The sequence below is a fragment of the Saccostrea cucullata genome, unplaced genomic scaffold (assembly GCF_032062105.1).
Source record: "Saccostrea cucullata isolate Sc308-1 unplaced genomic scaffold, CSIRO_AGI_Scuc_v1 ctg1488, whole genome shotgun sequence".
NCBI lineage: Eukaryota > Metazoa > Mollusca > Bivalvia > Ostreida > Ostreidae > Saccostrea > Saccostrea cuccullata.
This window is the reverse complement of record NW_026925779.1, coordinates 78,517-105,000: the sequence shown is the minus strand read 5'-3', so window position 1 is coordinate 105,000 and position 26,484 is coordinate 78,517. Positions and strand designations below refer to the sequence as shown.

At 31.8% G+C, this 26,484-nt stretch overlaps 1 protein-coding gene and 1 pseudogene across 1 annotated transcript; both read left to right on the top strand.

Annotated features, from left to right (window-relative positions):
• The first annotated feature begins 17,830 nt into the window (after positions 1-17,830).
• On the top strand, positions 17,831-18,910 carry LOC134269807 (endoglucanase-like; annotated as a pseudogene).
• Positions 18,911-23,683: 4,773 nt separating this feature from the next.
• LOC134269806 (endoglucanase-like) lies at positions 23,684-24,911 on the top strand. The gene is made up of 2 exons (XM_062752012.1): positions 23,684-23,828; positions 24,517-24,911. The coding sequence occupies exons 1-2, from the start codon at positions 23,684-23,686 to the stop codon at positions 24,762-24,764; spliced, it is 393 nt and encodes a 130-aa protein (XP_062607996.1). The 3' UTR covers positions 24,765-24,911.
• Positions 24,912-26,484: the final 1,573 nt, after the last annotated feature.

The following is a 26,484-nucleotide window of genomic DNA, read 5'->3' as shown; positions in this document are numbered from 1 at the left end:
TCCTTCTATATTTTACTCAGCAGCCTTTTGGGGAATATTGGTGGTGTCATGTAGATGTGCAGTAAGGTTTCTCCTTAATGTTACTCAGAAGCCTAATCTTCTTTTAGGAGAGTTAAATATTTTTAAAATTATGTAAAACATCAACGTCAAGGGGTAAAAAAGCATCGCATGCTGGGAAACACCTTGAGTTCTTATGAGTAATTAATGTAAATGTCAAATGTGAGAGTCATATCTCATCTCAATCAAAAGTTATAAGCAAATGCAACATTTTTGAAAAGTAGGTTAGGCTTCAAGGTCAAGGTCACAGAGTAAAAGTTATGATTCATTTGGAAAGGTCTTATCACAGGTAAATATATACATGCATTATAATATGAATGCCCTAATTTTTTTCTTTCAAAATGATAAATTTATAACAATTGAATTTTTTTGCAAGTAGGTCAAACTTTTAGGTCATATGTAAAAAAAAACCATGCCATTTTCACAGGTAAATACTAGTACATATATATATATATATATATATATATATATATATATATATATATATATATATATATATATATATATATATATATATATATATATATATATATATATATATAAAGCACTAAAAATGACCAACGGCACGAACAATGCCGTTGGTCATTTTTAGTGCTTTATATAAATTTCCATCCGTGACCTTGTATCTACTTGGTAGATCCGACATTTAGGATATACAGTGTTGTTGGTTTTTTAGTGCTTTATATATATATATATATATATATATATATATATATATATATATATATATATATATATATATATATATATATATATATATATATATATATATATATATATATATATATATATATATATATATATATATATATATATATATATATATATATATATATATATATATATATATATATATATATATATATATATATATATATATATATATATATATATATATATATATATATATATATATATATATATATATATATATATATATATATATATATATATATATATATATATATATATATATATATATATATATATATATATATATATATATATATATATATATATATATATATATATATATATATATATATATATATATATATATATATATATATATATATATATATATATATATATATATATATATATATATATATATATATATATATATCCCAAGATGAAACAATTTTATCTATATGACGGCAAATGTCAATCCTTGCTCATTTATATCGTTTAATGAATGTCATTTTGTTTGTTTTATCATTACAGTGATCAGAACTGCATCTTACCCTACAAAAGGGGACAGATATGAAACAAGGCAAATATATACATGTACCATGGACAAGACAAAGGACAAGACAAAGGAAAGACAAATATGTACAGATAAACTGACGACTTTCTTCATATAACCCGGATTAGAGCTTCTGAAATTAAACTATGCATCACGTAATGTACATAGTATAATTAGGTCAGAGGTCAAAATACTGTAGATTGGCAAATAATCACGATGGTTTTCATTTCGCTATGTTCGCGATTCATAATTTTTCCGCGAAAATAAACCCATCGTGAATGCTACCATTAGCTATTAAAAATGTTCAAATTATTGTAAGACATTTTCTTACAGCGTGAAATTAAAACCATCGCGATCGGAACTTTTTGAAAAATCGTGAAATTTTTACACCGTGGAATTAAAACGAATTACAGTAATAGAGGGGGGCTTTTGAATAGACATATAACCCATTTTCACAAATTCCCCCCATTGTAGACTGCAATCCAAGCAAAACATAACTGTAATGGACTAGAACAATTTTGATTAGGTAAAATAATATCAGTTGTTACACAGTTATTCAACATATGTTTTATCAATAGGCATTTCATTGTATTAATATGTATAATATAACGCAGAAAAAGGTTTATATTTGTTATCTAGTAATTAATCAGATTTTTCAAACGGCTTATGAAATGAACTCTTGAATTTTTGCTACTTAATCCAAGTAGAGCATAATATATAATGTTTTCATTACAAAATACTCCCAAAGAAAGACAAGGTATTCATGAGTGTCAGACAAGATCGTTTTGCAGCATGTCGTGTATATTTTTTTCTGTAAGGCTGAGTGCTTTTGATTAAATTACGTCTACATCAGACATTTCTAAAGAGACTAACCTCACTCATAGTCATTTGATACCAGTCATTTACATTTGTGATAAATAGCTGATTCAATTTCCCAGACGTCGTCTCACTGTTATAACAATAAGCTGAAAATGATATTATAAATCCTTTTAAAGGGGGAAATAAAGTTTCTATTGTGCAATACTTCGCGCATCATTGTGAAATAAAGCGCATTTACTGTTTTTAACTGATTTTAAAATAGATAAATCCCCTGGTATGTAGATTGACGTCGTAAAAGTGCACTGTTGATGATATATGATAAACAAAGGTCGTCAAAAAACATACATGTCCAAGAACGAATTCCACGTCAATATCGACAATATTATGTCGCCAATATCGTATCGATATCGATCCTCATTAACAATATTAATTAGAATAAATCAATAAATATATGTCTTGGTGCTGTATCGATGTCGTCGATATCGACAATTCCATGACAAATTCGTATGGATATCGATCCCATTTATACAATTTATTTTCACAATGAAGTACAACATAATTTTACTAGACTTTAAGTGTTGTTGATATTGATTCATTATACGCATAAATATGAAAAAATTCAGGGTAATAAATAAAGGGTTAGTGGTTGTTATTGTCTTAGATTAATTAGGTTTAGAGTAAGATGTTGTGTTAGGGTGAAAGCTGGAAAATATGTTTTAACAATCATTATTCGATATCGATATCGCTAATTTTTTAAAGCTTGCATATCAGTTACAACTGTACAAAGAATAAAAACTTTTTCATCTTATATATTTGATAAGGAATTCTTAATTGCTTCTCCGCCACTTTAGAATCAAAAGCCTATTCATTTGATTGCAAAAAAACCATATCGAGTGAAAAAATAAATATAGAGGACCAAAGGTATACTGCAATATTAGATTCTGGAGGAACAATATTTAAAAGTAAAAATTTATATGAAACTAAATATAATAGACCAAGTAATTACAATTTCATTCAAATTAAAAAGTGAATATTATTAAATTCCCATATGGTTTTGAAATGGCGTTGTCGTAAATCATTGCAGAAATGTACTGTTCTCTCTCGTTCTGACTAATGTCAGTAAAGCATAGCCGAAAACATTTGATGCGATTTTTCGTTTTATCATTGTTTTAGCACTGTTACATAGATGTGAAGCGTACATGTACTATAAAAAGATTAACTGAATCAGACATGAATGTTTTTAAAACAACATTGTTACACCAATAAGCATTTATTTGAAAGTCAATTTGTAATATCCTTATCAAGTGCACTATAAACAGATGTAGAAACCTTCACTAATTAAAATATCACAAGGTTATATCCATTTAAAAAAAAACAAGTCATACATTCTTGTTATACACTTTATACTTTTTCAAAAAGTTCCTCTGTTTTAAGTAGAATTATTATTTTTCTAGGACATGTTTCAGCTCCAGTTAAAATATGGTTGCCCTATACAAAGCATTTTATGCATTGATTAATTAATCCTCTCGAGTTGGGGGTAGCAGTACCACTGTCCTAGTTGAGGAAAATATTCTTTACTTTAATAAAAGATGATTAAGATCCATTAAGTGTTATATTCCTTCATAATGTAGCAAATAAGCATAAGTGGTTGAGAATGGCATTTTCAGCTAAAGATGCAATTTAAGATGATTTAAGACAATTAATGATATTTCCATCATTTAGCGATTAATATCAACTTGATACTTAAACATTTATTCAAAAGCATGGTAAATATTCATATATACGAGGGGCATTTCAAAAGACCTAGGCTTAGGATTGAAAGCGATAAAATCTCATATTAAGCAGAGGTAATGCACGTTTATAAAAACAAATATACTAAAATCACAGGCACAATATGTCCCATATCCGCTTAAGAACAATTTAAGAACTATTTATACACTTGTAACTATTGCCCCTGCTATTTTGAAAAGTGCTGTATGCTTTTTTCCATAATTTTACATTAACGTGACAAACAGCTGATGTAAATGAAGTCGCTTTGACCGATTTTAGCAGAGGCCCCATACATTAATATGCAATATTAGACTACCCATTAATAAAAAGTCATGCTAATAAAAAATATCAACACTATATTGATTTTCAAGAAATATTTTAAGATGTATTTCCTGTGGGCGGCCTTAACCTAGCTGCGAACATTATATAAAAAAAAAAGATTTGCCACCGATAGCCAAATTTAGATCCTTCTTCGTGGATGCTGCTTAGGATTACAATTTTGTTATACATTTATCATATCAATGATAAGAATTGCGCCTTACCTTAAATAGAAGGCAACATAGATAAGCCAGAGAAATATTCACCATGGACAAGATAAAAGATAACCAACCATGAACAGGTGGACTGAACACTTCCTTATTGGGGATGGAACTTCTACAAAAGTTATTATAGGCATCACGTGACGAAGATAGAATGTTGGGTGGATCGGGTTCAGAGGTCATAATGGCAGAAAACATTTTAAAATTGCATAAACACTGTTAAGACAACGTTTTTTCATTGTTCATTGTAAATCAACAAAGCATAACTGTTATTGAAACAGGTTCACAGGGTTTAATACTGATATTGACTGTGAAATATCAATCTAGCAAATACTGCCTTGTTTTCCATTCACTTTATTTAACCTACAAGAAAACATGTAGTAAGTGGACAAAGATTTTTGTTTAAATCTAGTGATTGATCAGATTTGTTCAGATATATCATGAAAAAAACTCTTGTCTTTTACAATCAAATCCATTAAATACAAATTAGGCATTATTCCTTCTTATATTTTGTGTGTCATCATTACACAATACTTTGAAAGCAAGTCAAATTATTTAGGTTAGTCATCCGAGATCGTTTATGCAGCATTGCGTGTATTTTTCTGTAAGGCTGAATCAGACAGAGGTGGGTACAGTTTCATTCCGGGTTATATGATCGCAGATTAAAAATGTGAAAAAAAGCTGTATGAAGCCATAAAACATTTAACATTTAAGGTAGAAAGAATTTCTAGACCTCGTTTCTGTGTTATAATAATAAGCTAAAAAAATCATTTGAATTCTTTATCTTTATAAGAATAAATATTGTTAGTACTTTAAGTCACTTTTAAGTTAGATTTTATAAAAATAAAAATTAAAACTTCAAACATGTTTGTAAAAATTATTAACATGGATGATTCATTAACTTTAACTCGTTTAGAAAAACAATTTCCTTATTATTTTAATTTCTCACTCAATAGGATTAGTTTAACTTCTTTGTTTTTGTGTATATTCAACAATTAAGGAACATATACAGAAATATAACTAGAAATATATCTGACATCAGTCTACTCAGTTTGATTTACACAAAACAAATTTTAAAGGAGGCGGGGAGGGGGGGGGTTAAAAAAACAAACCCTCAAATTAACATGTTTTTATATATTATATCTTAAGCTTTTAAGTAATATTGGCAAAGATAAATTTCATACATTTAAATTTTAAAATTTGATCATTTTTGTATATCTACATATGGAGATATCTTCTTCTAAAGGAGATCTATATAGGCTAAAAATGGTCACAATTCCCTAGCCTTCTTAAAACCTTAGAGTTTAATTTACACATATGCCTCAAAGAGCAATATTTATGTAGACAGCATTTAGTACTGTTACTGTAACTAATAATGGGGTGAGGGAGATGAACGATATAACTTGACTCTAGTTTTTTGGCATGTATCAGTAAAAGTCTCTTGTAATAAAAACTCTTTCCATAAATTTATACCCCAAACGTATAAAAAAAAATACGTGTAATCAAATGCTTTCCCATGTTAATGGTTTCCATATATCCCCAGCGTCAGATATGATCATCTCATGATCAATGGATGAAGTCAATCATTTTAAATTTTCGTCAATGCCATTGTTATGTTTTGTTTGTCCTTGTTTTCAAATTTAGTTCCTTGTTTGTTTGTTTTTAAATTTGATAATTGTATCTATACTTTTATTTTTATTAAGCAGAATAAACGATAACTGTGCAAAAATGCCCTAGAAATATCGATTTACACCTTGCATATCAATTACACTTGGACGCAGAATGAAAACTTTAAAAGTCCAATTATATTTGACAAAGGCTTCTTTATTGCTTCTCCGTCATTACATTTCATTTCCTGTTCTTTTGATTGGAGGAAAATTCATGTAAAATGGCAGTATCAGATTCTGAGTGAAAGAGTAGTCGAAGTGAAAATTTTGAAGAATCGAAATACAATGTACTATAGATCAAATAATTGCATTATCATCCAAATTACATAGTGGATATTATTCAGTACCTTTGGTTTTGGAAAAGTATTTTTGCAAAGTTTATACTAAAATGTACAATTTTCTCTCATTCTCCGAACAAAGTATTATAGGAAAATAACATTTGATGCAACTTTGCATTTTCTTTTTGCAAGCAGCACTGCTACATATGTGGCGAATTAAAATAAGTTCAGCTTTATACCTTGTGTTTTCTGAAAAAGTCCTCTTATTTCAAATAAAATGTGTAGTTTATTAGGATTTGTTTCATGTAATGAAGCTCCAGTTGAAATATGGATGGCCTTTACAAAGTATTAAATGCATTTATTTATTTATGCTCACGAATTTGGGAAAGCTGTACAGCATTTCAAGTTATGAATATTATCCTTTATTTATACATGTATTCAAAATGGTTAAGATCTATTAAGTACACATGTATATGCCATTACGATAATGTGATTCAATTAGGCACCGCGATTTTAGTTTGCCAGATCTGTTCACAAAAACACAGTAATATGCATACATAAGATACATTCTCTCGACAATTACTGATTAATCACATAAAAATAATTTACTTTTGCATTACAAACCCATCTAAAATCTTGAAAGCAAATGCTATTCATTCATGAAATGCATTAAACTATAATAAAAAAAGAATACTCGATTTGCCTTTGATAGCACATACAAAAGGTTTGTCTTAACCAACTTGATGTTGTCATGTTGACAGGTTCATTGTTATCAGTGCTATGTTTGCAATCTGCTTTTTGACGAAGTAATGTACAGGTAACTCTCGACACCTCGAAGTCCACGGGACCGAGAAAAAACTTCGAGAGATCAAGAATTCGACTTTTCAAGAGTCCGGAATTTTCCTGGTATTATTGACCCGTTTTAAAATTAGTCTTACCAAATGTTTTGATTTTCATATTTCGTTACACTTTGACACTGACTCGAAATAAAAATAAAATTTATTAAGTTTTCCGTTTTGTAATTTATTTTTCAATGTCACTCCAAATTATTGTAAGACAGTTGATGATAGTTATTTGAATAGCAAATAGGCAACATGATTAATTATAAATCAATCACCACCTTGCAATTTAAGTGTCAGCTGAATAAACATCTCGTTTCTCGAGACCCGCGTCTTCTGCCTGGGGCCATATAAATGTCTAGGTAAACTCGCTAATTATGTAACCTTGTACACACATAACCACTTCGAGGTAGAAAGGGTAAATTCCAATAGAATATGCATAGCGGGACTGCATTTTGACTTCGAGGGATCAAGGGTTTCGAGAGATCAAGAGTTCGAAAATTCAAGAGTGACTTTGCTTAGTTATATAGAGGAAAAATTCGGGACCAGGGACTCACTTCGAGCGATCAAGAACTTCGAGAAATCGAAGTTCGAGCTATCAAGAGTTACCTGGATAGGTAAGATTTGTTATTGTTTAATGCGCTATTACATAATAAAATTGCACCTTATTGCATTTTCTTGCATTGATAAAATGGGCTTTTGTGCGTGAGAACACAATGAACATTTCTCGTGAAAGTTCAGCCACAAGCCCCTACATGCAGCCTCAAAAATATGCTGCGCAATCTACGAAGATAATTATAAAATATTTCTTTTTTTTATTTGATTATAATGAGGCGTCACTGATAGGAGCGATCTGGATGAGGAATCTAAATTGTGGATTAAGCCGAGAGGTAAATGAATTGTTTGATAAGCATGTAGTTGTTTACTCGATCATAAAGATCTTTACTCGATCATGAAGATGTTTACTCGATCATGAAGATCTTTACTCGATCATGAAGATGTTTACTCGATCATGAAGATATTTACTCGATCATGTAAATTTGGATGATGATGGAGATGTTTACTCCTTCATATAGATATTTGCTCAGTATGATTATGATTAGTATTATATTTCCTTGATCATAAATGTAAAGATATGTGCTAGACTAAGTTCATAGTTGCTTCGTTAAGAAGATCTTTTTTTTTTTTGGCTTGATTATAAAGATATTTTCATAATCATGTAGATATTTAATTGATAATATGTAAAGATATACATGCGCTTGATAATGGGGATGTTTGCCTGATCTTGTAAATATTTGCTTGTTTCATTGAGATTCAAAGATTTACGATCGGTAAACAACTCTATATTCTTATTTATCGATGCCATTTATGAATATCATTCTGTTTTTAATGTTTCATATTACATGTAGTAATATGAATTGCACCTTACCTTAAAAAGAAGATGACAGGTATGAATCCAGGCAAATATATTACACCATGGAATAAATAAAGGATAATCAAACACGAACAGGTTGACTGAGCACTTTCTAACTGGGACTGGAGATTCTTTAAATGTTATACAACGCACACCGTGACGACCATGTTATGTCGGGTAGATCGGGGTCAAAAGTCCTTACAGCAGGAAACATTTTTTTTTTAAATATGCGAATAAAAACTGTTCATACAACGTTTTTTTCTTCATTATTAATTGAAAATCAACCAAAGCGTGACTTTTCTTGTTTTTAACCAGATTGAAAATGCAAGCATAGCCTACACATTATTTTCCAATGAATTAATAAATAATTTAAAAATAAAACAAAATTCTTTTAGAATTTAGAATCACGATAAAAATAAATAAGAACTAACAGAATCAGTTATGTGTAAATACGAAAGTATACACCTCTCTGAAATTATTAGGTTTTCAAAAAAATGAGATTTAAAATATATATACCTGAGTTCTTTTTTTTAAGTGAATTTTATTCTTCTACTCTAAACAAGTATTTCACCATACATATGTTGTCTCTTCAGAGCAATCGTTTCAATGGGTTCATCAGACAACAATATTGGGCATCCGCAACAAAACCACAATGGTTACGCACTTGTTAGACATTCATTTTATTTTACTTACAATATTAAGCATTAAAAATTTTATTTCGTTATCTAGTGATTGATCAGATTTTTCAGAAAATTCATAAAATATACTCTCGTCTTTTATAAAAAAAAATAATTCCATTAAATATAAATAAAGCATAATTTCTTCATATTTTGAGGCTCGTCATTACACAATACTTTGTGAGTAATAGACAGTATTACGGTTCGTCATTATAGATCATTTCTGCAGCATTGTGGGTTTTTTTTCTGAAAGGATGAATCAGACCAACGTAGGTACAGTTTCAATCCGGGTCGTTAGATCACAGTCATTTAAAATGTGAAAAAAAGTTGTATGAAGCCACTGAAACATCAGTCATCAAGGAAAATTGAATTTTTAAACCTCGACTCTGTGTTATACATGTAACAATAAGCAAAAAATGAGATTCAAAATCATGTTGATATGTTCTATTACGTTATTATTTGAATTTGATTAAATATCTATGAAATATTGTTAACAAGGTACATTCATTAACTTAATTCGTTTCATCAACACATATTTGGGATTTTTTCCCCTCCAAATGGAATCTGTCTCGGTGCAAATATTCAGCATTAACGGCGAATCATCTACAAACATCATTATCTTCATGAAAACTGAATTGTACCCCATTATTCTCCAATCTCAAGGCTACTTATACCAATTTAATCATCACTCTGCATATAAACTATCGGATACATTTAATTAGTTGGGTGACAAATATAAATGATTTTTTTTTCAACTTTTATGGAAAATATTACTCACTTTTTAAATAAAACTCTTTCTATGAATTCCTATTTACTAGTTATAAAACATTTCGTATATTCAATTGCCTAACGGTCTCCTTATATCTAGGGTCAGATTTGAGCATCTGATGATCAAATGTTCAAATTTGATAACTCTTCCTGGATATTTGAATTCTCAATTTGGATAAACGATAACAGTTCAAAAATTCCCAAAAAATAAAAATGTAGAAGCTGTATTTCAATTACACTTGGACGAAAAATGAAAACTTGATATTCCGATATATTTCGATGTGGAATTTATTATTGTAAGAAATATAGATGTTTGCATCATCATGTACGTACATATCTTTTCGATATAAAGACATTAACTTGGTTTTGTACATATTTTCCTGATTATGTGAACATTATTTTGTACAAGTCCAGTTGATATTTTCTCGATCAGATTATTGTTTCATGTAGATATTTGGATAAACATGTAATTTTTTTTTATCTTGTAAATATTTTCTTTTTTAATTGCTTGGTCATGTAGGAATTTGCCTGAACATGTAGACATTTTCATTGATCATGCTGATATTTGTTTGATTATGTGGATATATATATATTTACTTGACTATGTACATATGTGTTTGATCATGTAGATATTTGCTAGATCTTTGCTTGGTTCATTAAGCATCAGATCTGGACTCATTTCTAATATTTAATGCTATTATTATTCTTTCATTATACAATAATTATCCATTAATGTTGAGACTGACAAGTATTTAAGAAATGTACATATTTTCTTGATCATGTAGATATTAGCTTCAATATGCAGATATTAGCATAAACATGCAGATAATAGATTAAACATGCAAATATTTGCTTGATTATGAAGATATTTGCTTGATCATATAGATATTTGCTTGGCTAATTAAGCATAAGGTCTGGTCTGCATTTGTAATATTTCATGCTATAATTAATCTTTCATCACCATTAGAGTTGAAACAAGGATTTAAGGTATTTAATTGTACCTCTAGTAAGCACTATTTTATCAACTTGATACTAGATACTAAAAAAAAATTAAAGTAGTGGAATTTTAAAAAAAAATGTTTCAATAGTAATAAATTCATTATAGTGACTCCATCGCAACGTACAGTATGTAAGTAATATTTCATGGCCTTTTAGAAAACATGAAACCTTTAAATCTCATAATTTTTATTCACAAATATATATAATGTATTTTTTACTATTTTTTGAAAGTAATTTGTTCTCCATTTTGTATGCTTATGTATTTTTTAATGTGAAGAGCACTAGAGTGTTTTATTATAAAGCACTATAGAAATCGTTTCATTGTATTGCATTGCATATAAAGTTCATAAACATGATAAATGAGCTAGCTATTTAATGAATTTGAAACATAAAACTAACTACAAACATATGCATTTCATCATATCAATGACAAGAATTGCGCTTTACCTAAGAAAGAATGCAACAAGATATGATTCCAGGCGAATATACACCATAGACAACATAAAAGATAATCAAAAATGAACAGGTGGACTAAGGGTCCTAACACTTCCTACCTGGGAATGGGGCTTCTGTAAAAAGTGTGTAATAGGCATCACGTGACGAATATAGAATGTTGCGTGGATCGGGGTCAGAGGTTATTATAGCAGAAAGAATCCTAATATGTATATTATCTGTTCACACAATGATTTCTTTTCTTACTTGATAATTGCAAATCAACCAAAGTATAACTGTTATTGATTTGAACTCGGTTTCTGGGGGTTTAATATTGTAATGGATTGAAAAATATAAATCTACAATATATTTCATTGTTTGGCTTACATTTTATTTTTCCTACAGTATTAAGTGAACAAAGATTTTCATTTTCTAATCTACTGATTGATTGATCAGAATTGTTCAGACAATTCATGAAGTATACATCTTTTAATAATCAAATCCATTGCATAAAGTAAAGCATAACTCCTTCAAAAACATAATGGGATATATTTAGACAAGGTATTCAGGTGCGTCACCTGAGATTGTTTTTGAGGCAAACTTCATTATTTTTTTCTTTAAGGCTGAATGCGTTTGCTCAATGTCTTTACATTTGGCCAGCGTAGATTAAATTTCATTCAGGATTATATAATCACAGTCATTTACAATGTGAAAAGGAGCTGTGTGATGCCATGGAATCATTTAACATCTAGAACTCGTATCATTGGATGGAGTCAGCCGATTTTAATTTTAATTACAATACATGAACATTGTTTTAGGGGGTTGGGGTTTACACAGGGATTTATGTACATCATAACCTTTTTTGTATGCAATGCTGTGTAAAGGTTACATAAAATAATTCCTAATTTCATTTCTTTACATGGTAAAAAGGAATGTTATTGCACGAATGTGTTAATTATTATGATAGATACGATGCTTAACATGAAAAACATCTCAATGAATGGATTCAAGTAATTCTAATATTCGTCAATGACAACCATTTAATCTCCTCTGCAAGGTAAGGGGGTACTAAATATTTAATTGCCGTACATTTTGTTAACTTTGTACGAAACATCATGACTTTTTTTCATTTTGTTAGCAACTCATCTTAAGGATGGAACTTGAACACATTTTAGGCGAACATGTTTCTGTCTTATCTCAAATAAACAGGAATACAAATAAAGGTGAATAATATTTGAAATAAGTTAATGAGACATGATAATTGAAAGTCTTTAAATGGTATAAGATTAAAATGAATTCGAAGAAAGTAAAAAAATGATATATATCATGGGAAGCCTAGGTTTTGTAAAGATTACATAAAATGCTTTCACATTTTCGTTTCTTATCTCAAAAAGAAAAACGAATATAATATTCAAGAATCTGTTAATAAAGTGTCAGAATAACACGTATCTTCTATACCTGTCCAGCTCTTCTCCTTCAGATATTTTGTCGTTTCCTTTCTATGAATTATATATTTGAGAGATTGGTTAATTGTTTTATAAGTCCCATTTAATATTCTTCACTCATATAGAGTGGTCGCCATATACCGGCGAAGGGCTTCAAATTTTGAAATCTTCTCAGCATTCACGGCCATTGAGTAATGAGGGATCACTTCAAAGTGTCGAACCCATTGCAAAGAAACAGTTGCTACCGATTATTTTATCGACTTAAAACAGTCAGGGCCGAGATTCAAATAATGTCCTCTCGATCAAGGACAGATCGCTCTATCGACTGTTCTACCATGAATAGTAAATTTATGTGAGATTTTTGGCGTGACGTCAGTCCTCGTTCTCACCATCAATTTGACAAATTCAGTTTGTTTTTGATATGCGTGTAAACTTGTAACATTTAGTTCAAAATTATTGAGTCATCCTTTTCATTGAAAATGAATAGACTGATCACGTGGTATAGAAGGGAGAAAAAAAATACATAGTTATGTGTCTAAAGGGAATCAAAATGCATATAATATATAATATATTGTCAACCTATATTTCAACCGGTGCTTCATTACATAAAACTTGTCCAAACACAATGTGAATCACATTTAGAACAGCACCAAGGTCAAGGTATATAGAATTATACTAGAATTTTTATATGGTCTCTTTATTTTCATTGATCATGTAACTTAAATTAAGGTGGCCAAAAGGATTAAATACAGAATGGTTTATTGAATTGTATTTGTATAAATATTAAATTTATCTGTCAATATAATATGTTTACAAAGATAAATGCAGTATTTAAAAGAGCGATGACCAATGGGTGGACCTTATGAGACAGAAAGACACGCCCTTACTTTTAGAGATGGTCAGGGATTTGGTTCCGTTGGGGAATAAATTATTTTTGTAATAGAAAATGGATTTCTCTAATTACCAAAAAGTATAACCATGACCACAATAATTTACTTTTTTTTCCATGTTACTACCACAGAGACATGTGTGTTGCAAACTGGAATACCCGAATGTCGCCTATTCGGATACACTCGGGATTTACCCAGCATGCCCTCACGAGATCTGCAAGACATCTCCTGGCCGAAATCTGACGCCTTTGTTCCACTAGAAAGAGCTGACTGAGGGAAATATTACGGCTATTTTCACGAGGCTATTGAGCAGGAAAGAGAACGAAGAAAGAACGCAGGTACGATAAGGCTTCACAGAGAATATTGCAGTGTACTCTCTGCATGTTCTTCTCTGAACTACAATTGTATGACGTCATAATTGAAAAAGACGTCAAGTCACTGCATACTTGAGCTGTAATAATGGGGAAAGTGTCATAAACTTTACATCTTATTTCAATCTGCATTTAAAGTTTCAGAATGTAGTTTAAACGTGCTTTTATCATTTTTTCAAAAGTCTAATATATCCGAATAATTTAGATAACTTTGCTTTATTACTCTTGTTGAAGAGTCAGCGTGTTCAAACTACGTACGAAAATATACGTTTGACATATACCATTTTTTATACCCGTGTACAGAGGCAGGATTCATAATATATGTATAAAAGAGCCTGGCGCAGGTTGTTAATGAGGATTTATTTAATATCTTTTGTGGAAATATGTAAGAGGAGTTTCTCCTCTAACTGAATTGGGAAAAATGTATGATGGCTTTGTTTTAAAAGATATGATGATATTCAGCGGAAAATACCCTCAGATTTGTCGGTAAGTTGAAGTTAATATGAAATAAATTGTTTCAAAGAACTAGTATAACTTTTCCAAAGCACATTCCGGTTTCACAAGGATGCAACGAGTTTATTTACGTGACAAAAAGTTAATAATATTTGTGTTTATTACCTGCGCCGAAGCTATTTATGTGAAACATATCAGAAAAGAAGAAATGACCGTCACGTGATCAACAAGGTCATGTGACATCATAACAAATATGTTTGTATGTAGCCAAGAGGATTCTCTGTATGAATATGGCGTACTGAAGTACATAACTTAAAAATAAAACTCAAAATCATCTTTGCAATGCATTGTTACATTTTAAATGCATTTTAAGCTCCGGGAAGCCTTAACAGTACTGCAAAAGAGCTTCCCGAAGGTATGAGAATGGAAGCCAGAGACATTCCGATGTTATAGATAGAGATTTGTGCAATTCGAGGAAATTTAATATAAATGTGTTTTATTTTCGCAGTTTTATACCTGTGTAATAATTGTAAACACGTCACCAATACTTGTACTATGTTTGTATAAATAGATGTTATTCTTGTTTCGTATGTTGTGTTTTTTAATTTATTTAAAGAAATATACATGAAATATTTATGCCCCTGGTTGAAAAACGGGAGGGTATATAGTAATCGTTAATTCCGTCCGTCTGTACGTCTATCCGTCCGTCCATCCGTCAGTCTGTCCTTCCGTCCGTCTGTTATGCTTTGGGGCACCCATCTCTTATCCGCAACTCCTCTCATACCACTAAATGAAATTTGATGAAATTTTTACAGAATCATTATTACATATTGCCATTGTGTACCTCCTATTTTACGTTTCGATCCGACCCATATTTTGGGTTTCCCAACCACAGCAAAACATGGACTTTGCATTATAACTATATGGAGGCGGGGGGTATCATTTAGTGAGCTCATCGCTAACAGTACCTCTAGATTTGTTATAATCGTTACATACAGAATGAACAGAATTGAATAGACTTCAGTGTTCTGGGTGCATCAAATCTCTTGCAATAAAGAAATATAAGTTGTCACAGATTACAGACGTCGCCTAAATGAATGGTGTCTGTAAGTAAGACAAACTCCAACATGAGTTAAGCATACAATCAAGAAGTTTACATCTAAAATGCAAAATTTAAACAATTTTGTCTGATATGGCTTTGAGTTTCTTTGATAAAACTATCCAAAAACTTCAAACTAGTCACCCCTTAAAAAACAATTAATTTAAATCCAGCATTTGAAGCAAGTTTGAGAGTGTTTATCTCTTGATGCATCATCCCTAAAAGTTTGTTTAAGACAGGCTTCATAGTGTCTTGGTAATATCCTAACAAAAAATACTATAGTAAACTGTACTTCACATAGTTTACAATAGTTAACTATAGTACCAAAGTTAAAACTTTGGAACTTTGATTTACTATATGGTGAAAACTTTGGAACTTTGATTTACTTTAGTGAAAACTTTAGAACTTTGATTTACTGTAGTGAAAACTTTGGAACTTTCATTTACTATAGTAAAAACTTTGGAACTTTCATTTACTATGATGAAAATTTTGGAACTTTGATTAAGTACTATAAAATTCTCGGAGTTATGGTTCTGCTTGCTCTTCTGTACATTTTATGAAATTTCAAGAGTAAGATTCATTAAAGGTTTAAAGAACGTTTTAAAAACCCTACCAGTCCCCTAAAAAAAGAAAGTACAAGACATGAAATTTAATGTAAAAAGTGTCTTTTGCACCAAAAAAAAAAGCAATATCTATTATTATTCATGGAGAAAAAATACTATAAGATAAAAATTACGTTATTAAGAATCAAAATATATGCTTCATTGACTTTAGTCAACATGTTTTTTTTTTCTACTGTTTAATGTTAATATTGCATTTAAATTAATTACTCAGCATATTTGAAATTAAGATGAACAACAAAAACCAGCCCAAACAAACCAATGTCATCCACCTTAAAACAGAATAATAAAAACAATAAAACACCATACCAAAACTTTAATGCTTTGATTAACTATAGTAAAAAAAATTATGGTGAAAACTTAGAAACTTTGATTATACCCCCCGCTTGAAAAGGGTATAAAGTAATCGGTATTTTCGTCCGCCTGTACGTCCGTCCGTCCGTCCGTCTGTAACGCTTTGGGGTACCCATCTCTAATCCGCAACTCCTCTCATATCACTGAAGGAAATTTAATGAAACTTTCACAGAATCTTTATTACATATTGCCATTGTGCACCTCCTTTTTCACTTTTTGATCTGACATATATTTTGGATTTTCCAGAGCAAAACATGGGCACTGCCACTTTATTCATATGGGAGGCGGGGGGATCATTTAGTGAGCTTATTGCTCACAGTACCTCTAGTTTACTATGATAATAACTTTGGAACTTTGATTTACTATGGCAAAAACTTTGGAACCTTGATTTATTATAGTAAAAACTTTGGAACTTTGATTTACTAGGGTACAAATATTTGGGACTTTGATTAACAATAGTTAAAACTTTGAAACTTTGATTTACTGTAGTTTGAAAAGCTTGAAAAGTGGGAGGGTATATAGTAATCAGGATTTCCGTCCATTTGTCCGTCCGTCTGTACGTTCGTCCGTCCGTCTGTTACGCGTTAGGGTACCCATCTCTTATCCGCAACTCCTCTTACACCAATAAGTGAAATTTAATCGAACTTTCACAAAATCTGTATTATATATTGCCATTGTGCACCTCCTATTTTACTTTTTCATCCGACCCACAATTTGGGTTTCCCGGTCACAGCAAAACATGAATTTTGTCATCAGTTAAAATCATATGGAAGGCGGGGTTTCATGTAGTAAGCTCATTGCTCTCAGTACCTCTAGTTTTGTTAGGGAAGACCTGAAACCATAATTTTGACCTGGTCCATTGTCTTGAAAAAAATGTATGTCAGATCCAGTAGCCAAAGCAGATCCTTTTGTTTGGTTGCATCCAAAGATGAATAATCTTTGCACATTTGGCCAAATCTTTAGGATGAAGCTGCTTCGAAACTTTAACACATTTACTCATCCAAAAATATTTTGACAAATCCAGCACCCGAAGCAAGCCTATTAGTGTGCATCCTTATATTTATTAAATACCTAATGCGTATCACTCAATTTAATGTGCGAGTGCGGCCACGGAGACAGCCAGATTGGCTGGAACCATGACAACTTCGTCACCGCCCCTAATCAGATGTTTTTTGATGAAGGATACGGCGGATGGTGTGGTCAGAGGTGTGGAAAATGCGTCAAACTGACAACCAGAGGTAAAAAGAGTCAAACAGACAATCACAAGTAAATGCATCAAACTGACAGCCACAGGTAAATGCGTCAAAATGAAAAACACAAGTAAATGCGTCAAAATAACAAAAATAACCAATTGCATCAAACCAAAATAATCTTAGGCAAATGCATTAAACTAACAATCATTGGTAAATCCATCAAGAAGGATATAGAGATAACGAACAGTATTCAATCTCAAAGCCCATAAAACAATACAAAATAGGAACAGAGCAAACACAGAAGTGGGATCAGGTGCTATAGAGGAGTGAACATTCCCTGCTCACCGGCCGCACCCGCCGTGTGCTCCTTCTCATGATCGGGAAATAACGGAAAAAATCCGTCGTCAATTCAGTGTATCAATAGTGGACTAACAATAAGTATGAAAAACATCAGTCAGCATGTGACTCAATGATAAATTGTATTTGCTGACAAGGTCATTGTATCGGTCACAGAACTTACGGAACAATTTCTTTAAACGAGACTGTAGAAGTATAATAATTTAAACTATTCCAATTATGCCGTGTGCCTACAGAGACTTTAACATCAGGAATCAATATATAAGCAGTCAGTTCCATTAAAATGTAAAAGAAAAAAGAACTTGAATTCAGTCAGACTCTATAGTGCAATACTATACCTATTTCACTATAAGTACCTATATATTTTTCCTTACAGGGGGTTGGGTGCCCGGTCAAGGCGGCCCAAGTCCTACTGGGCAATCCCAGGTTTTCATGGTAACCAACCAGTGTCCTAATGTTTACCCCAACCAGAACTGGTGTAACCAGGGAAGCGGTCCCTATGGTAACGGACACAACGACTTTGGCTACGTTGCCCATTTCGTCTTGGAAAATGGCGCCAATCAAATTTCGCGTTTAGGTTGGAACAACCCGGAAAAGACGTGGAAGATTTATCATGTAAGTGATATAACACCCCCACTGACGGCATGTATAACTCATGTGAGTGTGCACATCACGGTAAATGCTCTCTAAATGGAACAGCCAACGGAAGTGAAAATCAATCCACAGTGATCAAATTTGTTATAATTTATTTGTTTTAAGAATCAAATCTGAAAAAATGTCATATTGAAGTTTTACGTGCACTGTATCGACATATATATACAGTTTATGAGTGTTTCTTCGCTAAGCATCGGCAGCATGAGACGTGAAAGTCACGGGTTTTTCGGATGAGATCTAATAAAAACCAGGGTCCCGTGTCATAATAGGCTTTGTCACAATAAAGAAAACATATGTGGTCAATGGCCTTAAGAACAAAAGTCAGAAAGTACAATATATGGCCTATGAATTTCTTAAAAAATAAATCATCGTTTTCATTAAAACTATTTGTGGTTTCCCTATCTACTCAACTTCGTCAATGCAGGGATGGGTAGTTTTAGTCAAACTGCATGTTGGTTTTTGCATTGTAACGTCCAAAACCTATGAAGGTTTTAAGTTTTCCGGAATTTTTCACAGATTTTACAGATTCATTTTAAAATTTCGGGTGGGGCGCATTCCTCTCGGAAATAAATTCAAGTATAAAATCAAACATTGGTATCTTACGCATATTTCTGAACAAGTTTTTTTCTCCGAGAGGAATGCGCCCCATGTTTGAAATTAATATTTATGAATGCCGTTTGGTCAGCTGGCGCATGCAAAAAGCATTGAGTTACCTTATATAATTTCTTGTTATGAAAAACATCACATTGCAAGGATTTAATTTATCATAAGAAAAGTTACTGTAAATTATATAAACATAATCATGAATCATTTTTAGCATTAATACATTATTTATATGTGGTAAATATAGTAGACTAAACAGAATTTTAATAGCCCAGTAGTTAAAAAAACATTGGAAAAATTGGATAAATGTATTCGTGTTATTTATAAAAGTCTATGCTTTCCACATTTGCATGTCTCTTCTTGATCATTGCTTAACAGAAGCCCTCCACAGTGACCAGGTTATAACCATAATAGGTCTAATATTGCTTTTTTTTCAACATTTGATAAGCCGTCAATATTTTTCTCTTGACGTCACAATGTGCAGAAAATGACGTCAAAGTCGCAGTATAGGCTAGAGACTTGCAATATGTTTCGTACATGTATGTGATGATTGTCACGGTATATGTAATATTTTTAGGTGTTCAAAAAATATAATTTTTTTTTAAATTTTTGAAAAATGTAATGCGGAAAATTTAAATAAACAATATTGATTTATTACTATTCAACGTAAGTACATGTTGGCTTACATGTAGTCATTATTCTGTGTTTTACATAATTTAATCATTATCATGCATTGTCGCGTAGAGTGGTTGGTTTACTGAATACTTTTATGTTTATATTTTATTTTTCTAATATATTGATATTTTTCATTTAGTTTATTTATTAAAAGATTGTCAGCATATGTCCCGAGAGAGAGAGAGAGAGAGAGAGAGAGAGATTAATATTGTAAATTCTGCTTTTCAAAAATTATTCTTAGTAAATATATACAAATATACTAGTATATTCATCAAATCATGATTTTCAAATATGCCAGCCCAAGTCTGTGGCCTTGTTTCCATGAGTATGCTTTAGGAGTAGGGATATCTATAACTGACAAACAAAATAAGCATCCCGTTAAAAAGGCAACATATAGGTATGGGTATACAGTTGTATTTTTTATTAAAGGAAAAAAGTCAGGTGCCTGTGGTTCCAATCTCTGTTTTGATTCTGTGATTAATAAATGAATAATTTTGACATATGTTTTAAAAAGAGTGGTAAAAAAGTACGTTCCGACATCGCTCATCAGAAATTTTAACATGTGTATAAACTCATGAAATTTTTATTTAAAATCTTTTTTCTCTGATTATTATCTTATCCACTGTGTTATCGCAGATCTTGCTTGAAAGTATATATTATACACTTAGAATCGCTTAGAAAAAAAATACACACATTTTTTTTAGCGATCCAAAGGCATGTGCTTAGAATCGACAAAGTGATGCGTTGAGTGACTAAACAGTTATTCTGACTTCTTTGACAGACATAAAATTCCAGAATTCAACAAAGAATGTGATTGGTGCAAATGAAATCTGTGTCAGGACTGGCAAAATTTGAGATATATGTATCCCGGTCGGGATATATTTTTCTGCGATTGAATATCATGGCCGAACCCCCCCCCTTTTTTTTTTTACTTCGCCACTATTTCAATAACATTAAACGTGCTTAAAGGTGAATATTGTTTGCCTTTTATTTTTAAAATGCTAGTTTGTATGATGTTTATTATTTTATATTGAATATATGAATTATATCGGGTATTTATATTCACAATTATCGTACAAATTGCACTGACCCTCCCCCCTTCCCAATAACTAGAGCTACCCTGAGCACCGAGTTCACTAAATGATGCCCACTAGCGGGATTAGAGGGGGCCTAGCCACATATCCCCCTCTTGTGTCAAAGATACTTAATATTTTATATCTTTTCAAAATGTTGGAAAAGGTAGCTAAGTCCTCACTAGTCCCGACGCCTATGTCTCTAATAACAATTACTTAATTGTCTCTATTTTGTTTTATTAGTTCCGATAAAATGCAACTTGAAAATGAATTTGCATCTTGATAGGAAATTATATTAGTTCATTTTCTATGAGTTTATGTGGCCATTTCCCTTAAAATCATATCAATAATTTTAATATTATACCGCTGCATTACAAAGTGTTACATTTGAAGAAGGCTTAATGATATTAGGATAGAACAATTTTTTTTAATTTGAAAGGGGGGCAACTTTTTGATTGAAGAATGTGTATGGAACGTAGGGACTGTTTTATATGAGGAATAAACATTATATGCAGTGTTCTCTTCATTATATGCAGTACTATTTTAATTACTGGTAAATGAAGAATTTTTTTTTACAGAATATCGTGTCTAACTTCCATTATACATAGTACTTCTTTCTTTATATGATGTAGATATGCATTATATTACATGTATGTGCAACTTTCATTATATAAATTTATCATTATATGAAGTGCTTTTAACCCCTCCCCCCTCCCCCGTTTCTACTTGCCTGGGCTTGGGTTAAGCTTTTTACAGGTTGATTAAAATATCAAATGCATAAAGTTTGTGTAAATTATTGACAAAATTATTATTATAAAACATTATCAAAGTCAATAATGAAACTTTACAGTGGATTTGACTATTTACGTGCACCGCGATAAGCACACGCTGAACAGACACGCTGTCATTTTCACTTGTACATGTACCTAAGCTTGTTATAATTTCAAAGTTATGTTTTATTAATAAAATATCAAAGTACTATCTGTAATATAATGTATTATACATGTACATTTTTTGTGAAATACACATCAATTAATAAATATTTACCACTTTAATAATGAGACACAAGTGTTAAAATTCACAACGTCATTATGACGTTCCGTAAAACGTACGAAATTCATTCATATGCATATGCTATTTGAAGACCTCTTACAGAAAATATGAAAGAGATATTTAAAAAAGAAAGTTGGTTTGAAAAAATATACAGTCTGTAGACATATCTAGAGGAAAAATTGTCCTATTTTGAAAACAGGCGAATTTGTTAAAAAAAATAAAAAAAATTATGGTGAAAACTTACGAACTTTGATTATACCCCCCGCTTGAAAAGGGTATAAAGTAATCGGTATTTTCGTCCGCCTGTACGTCCGTCCGTTCGTCCGTCCGTCCGTCTGTTACGCTTTGGGGTACCCATCTCTAATCCGCAACTCCTCTCATATCACTGAAGGAAATTTAATGAAACTTTCACAGAATCTTTATTACATATTGCCATTGTGCACCTCCTTTTTCACTTTTTGATCTGACATATATTTTGGATTTTCCAGAGCAAAACATGTGCACTGCCACTTTATTCATATGGGAGGCGGGGGGGGGGTCATTTAGTGAGCTCATTGCTCACAGTACCTCTAGTTTACTATGATAATAACTTTTGAACTTTGATTTACTATGGCAAAAACTTTGGAACCTTGATTTATTATAGTAAAAACTTTGGAACTTTGATTTACTAGGGTACAAATATTTGGGACTTTGATTAACAATAGTTAAAACTTTGAAACTTTGATTTACTGTAGTTTGAAAAGCTTGAAAAGTGAGAGGGTATATAGTAATCAGGATTTCCGTCCGTTTGTCCGTCCGTCTGTACGTTCGTCCGTCCGTCTGTTACGCGTTAGGGTACACATCTCTTATCCGCAACTCCTTTTACACCAATAAGTGAAATTTAATCGAACTTTCACAAAATCTGTATTATATATTGCCATTGTGCACCTCCTATTTTACTTTTTCATCCGACCCACAATTTGGGTTTCCCGGTCACAGCAAAACATGAATTTTGTCATCAGTTAAAATCATATGGAAGGCGGGGTTTCATTTAGTAAGCTCATTGCTCTCAGTACCTCTAGTTTTGTTAGGGAAGACCTGAAACCATAATTTTGACCTGGTCCATTGTCTTGAAAAAAATGTATGTCAGATCCAGTAGCCAAAGCAGATCTTTTTGTTTGGTTGCATCCAAAGATGAATAATCTTTGCACATTTGGCCAAATCTTTAGGATGAAGCTGCTTCGAAACTTTAACACATTTACTCATCCAAAAATATTTTGACAAATCCAGCACCCGAAGCAAGCCTATTAGTGTGCATCCTTATATTTATTAAATACCTAATGCGTATCACTCAATTTAATGTGCGAGTGCAGCCACGGAGACAGCCAGATTGGCTGGAACCATGACCACTTCGTCACCGCCCCTAATCAGATGTTTTTTGATGAAGGATACGGCGGATGGTGTGGTCAGAGGTGTGGAAAATGCGTCAAACTGACAACCACAGGTAAAAAGAGTCAAACAGACAATCACAAGTAAATGCATCAAACTGACAGCCACAGGTAAATGCGTCAAAATGAAAAACACAAGTAAATGCGTCAAAATAACAAAAATAACCAATTGCGTCAAACCAAAATAATCTTAGGCAAATGCATTAAACTAACAATCATTGGTAAATGCATCAAGAAGGATATGGAGATAACGAACAGTTTTCAATATCAAAGCCCATAAAACAATACAAAATAGGAACAGAGCAAACACAGAAGTGGGATCAGGTGCTATAGAGGAGTGAACATTCCCTGCTCACCGGCCGCACCCGCCGTGTGCTCCTTCTCATGATCGGGAAATAACGGAAAAAATCCGTCGTCAATTCAGTGTATCAATAGTGGACTAACAATAAGTATGAAAAACATCAGTCAGCATGTGACTCAATGATAAATTGTATTTGCTGACAAGGTCATTGTATCGGTCACAGAACTTACGGAACAATTTCTTTAAACGAGACTGTAGAAGTATAATAATTTAAACTATTCCAATTATGCCGTGTGCCTACAGAGACTTTAACATCAGGAATCAATATATAAGCAGTCAGTTCCATTAAAATGTAAAAGAAAAAAGAACTTGAATTCAGTCAGACTCTATAGTGCAATACTATACCTATTTCACTATAAGTACCTATATATTTTTCCTTACAGGGGGTTGGGTGCCCGGTAAAGGGGGCCCAAGTCCTACTGGGCAATCCCAGGTTTTCATGGTAACCAACCTGTGTCCTAATGTTTACCCCAACCAGAACTGGTGTAACCAGGGACGCGGTCCCTATGGTAACGGACACAACGACTTTGGCTACGTTGCCCATTTCGTCTTGGAAAATGGCGCCAATCAAATTTCGCGTTTAGGTTGGAACAACCCGGAAAAGACGTGGAAGATTGTATCATGTAAGTGATATAACACCCCCACTGACGGCATGTATAACTCATGTGAGTGTGCACATCACGGTAAACGCTCTCTAAATGGAACAGCCAACGGAAGTGAAAATCAATCCACAGTGATCAAATTTGTTATAATTTATTTGTTTTAAGAATCAAATCTGAAAAAATGTCATATTGAAGTTTTACGTGCACTGTATCGACATATATATACAGTTTATGAGTGTTCCTTCGCTAAGCATCGGCAGCATGAGACGTGAAAGTCACGGGTTTTTCGGATGAGATCTAATAAAAACCAGGGTCCCGTGTCATAATAGGCTTTGTCACAATAAAAAAAAAAAAACATATGTGGTCAATGGCCTAAATTTGATGTTCTTAATAGATATAGAGTACCGTATTGGCATGTGCATAATCCCAGTGTGGGACGTGAAGAAATTTGTAATTACTTACATAAATACCAGCATTTTTTGTATAAAAATAACAAGACCAATTGAAAATAAAGAAAATCATGATATATTATACAGATATAATAAAGCATGCCTGAACGTCACAATAAACCAATAAAGAGCTTCACATTTAGAACTAACGTGTCCAGCGGGACATTATAGGAAAGAGGAAGAGGAATTAAGAACAATGGAGACGGAGGATGTAGGCACTGTACATAAACTTTGTTTATAGAAAAAAAAGTTCTAACACAACATCTTTGGGAAATGAAGAGGGTTTATTTCAACTTAAAATATGGTTGAAGAAGACTGGCCTCTTATTATCATTTATGTTACTATTGTTCACAGCGCATCTATTCCTTTGTTTGCAAATGTTAAATTAAGGAACCAACTGGTACACTCAGTTATTTTCTCCGACAAACGTATTTGTTCAGAGAGCCTTTTCTTACTATTTAACTTTTTTTGAAAGTTTTTTTTTAAGTTGATGAAAAGAGGCATAATAAGAAGTGAAAAAACCCAAGAAAGTTGTATGCCCCACATATCCAAGACAGATTTTGCATTTTCACATTAATCTATACATGTATATTGGACTTAAATTATATTTTGAAACAAATACGTATTGAAATAAAATTTCGCATTCCTAAAGTCACCATTATGCTGATGAAAAGCTTGAAAGGAAAAGTCTCCATAGAGAAAAACTTATGAGGGCTGTTCAATAAATAATGTCCTTGGTGCTCAGAAAGAAGCGAAAGACGCTTTTCAATAATTTATTCTTCATGATTTTGCCAATTAATATCTTTTAAGTAAAGTACATGTCCGTAACATTTTTTATCCAATTTCTGATCGTTTGTAGAACTCATTTTTTAGGTATGACCCTTAGTATACTGGAAAATAGCAGATCCAATAATTTCCCGAACTTGTTTCTCCCTTCTGAAAGGTGTTTTTTCCAAGTTTGGTAATAGAAACAAGTCAAAAGGGTAAAGATCTGGTGAATATTGTTAATGTGAAAAAATATTAACTTTTTGTTTTTCCCGAAACCCCTTAACTCTTCAGGGCATGCGGTGTTACAACGCGAAATGTAATAACAACAGGAAATGTAATAAACTTGATTTATAACATTTTGCGTTATTACATTTTGCGTTGAAATCAACGCAGAATGTAATAACGCAAAATGTAACAACACACTTTTGTGGATTATTACATTTCGCGTTATTACATTTTGCGTCGATATCAACGCAAAATGTAATAACGTAAAATGTAATAATACGAATTTGGGATTATTACATTTTGCGTT

Bases quoted from the DNA above. Each gene is read 5' to 3' on its own strand.
- LOC134269806 (XM_062752012.1), top strand. From the start codon at position 23,684: ATGTGCGAGTGCAGCCACGGAGACAGCCAGATTGGCTGGAACCATGAC. The intron at 23,829-24,516 runs GTAAAAAGAGTC...TTTTCCTTACAG, and splicing joins CGTCAAACTGACAACCACAG to GGGGTTGGGTGCCCGGTAAA.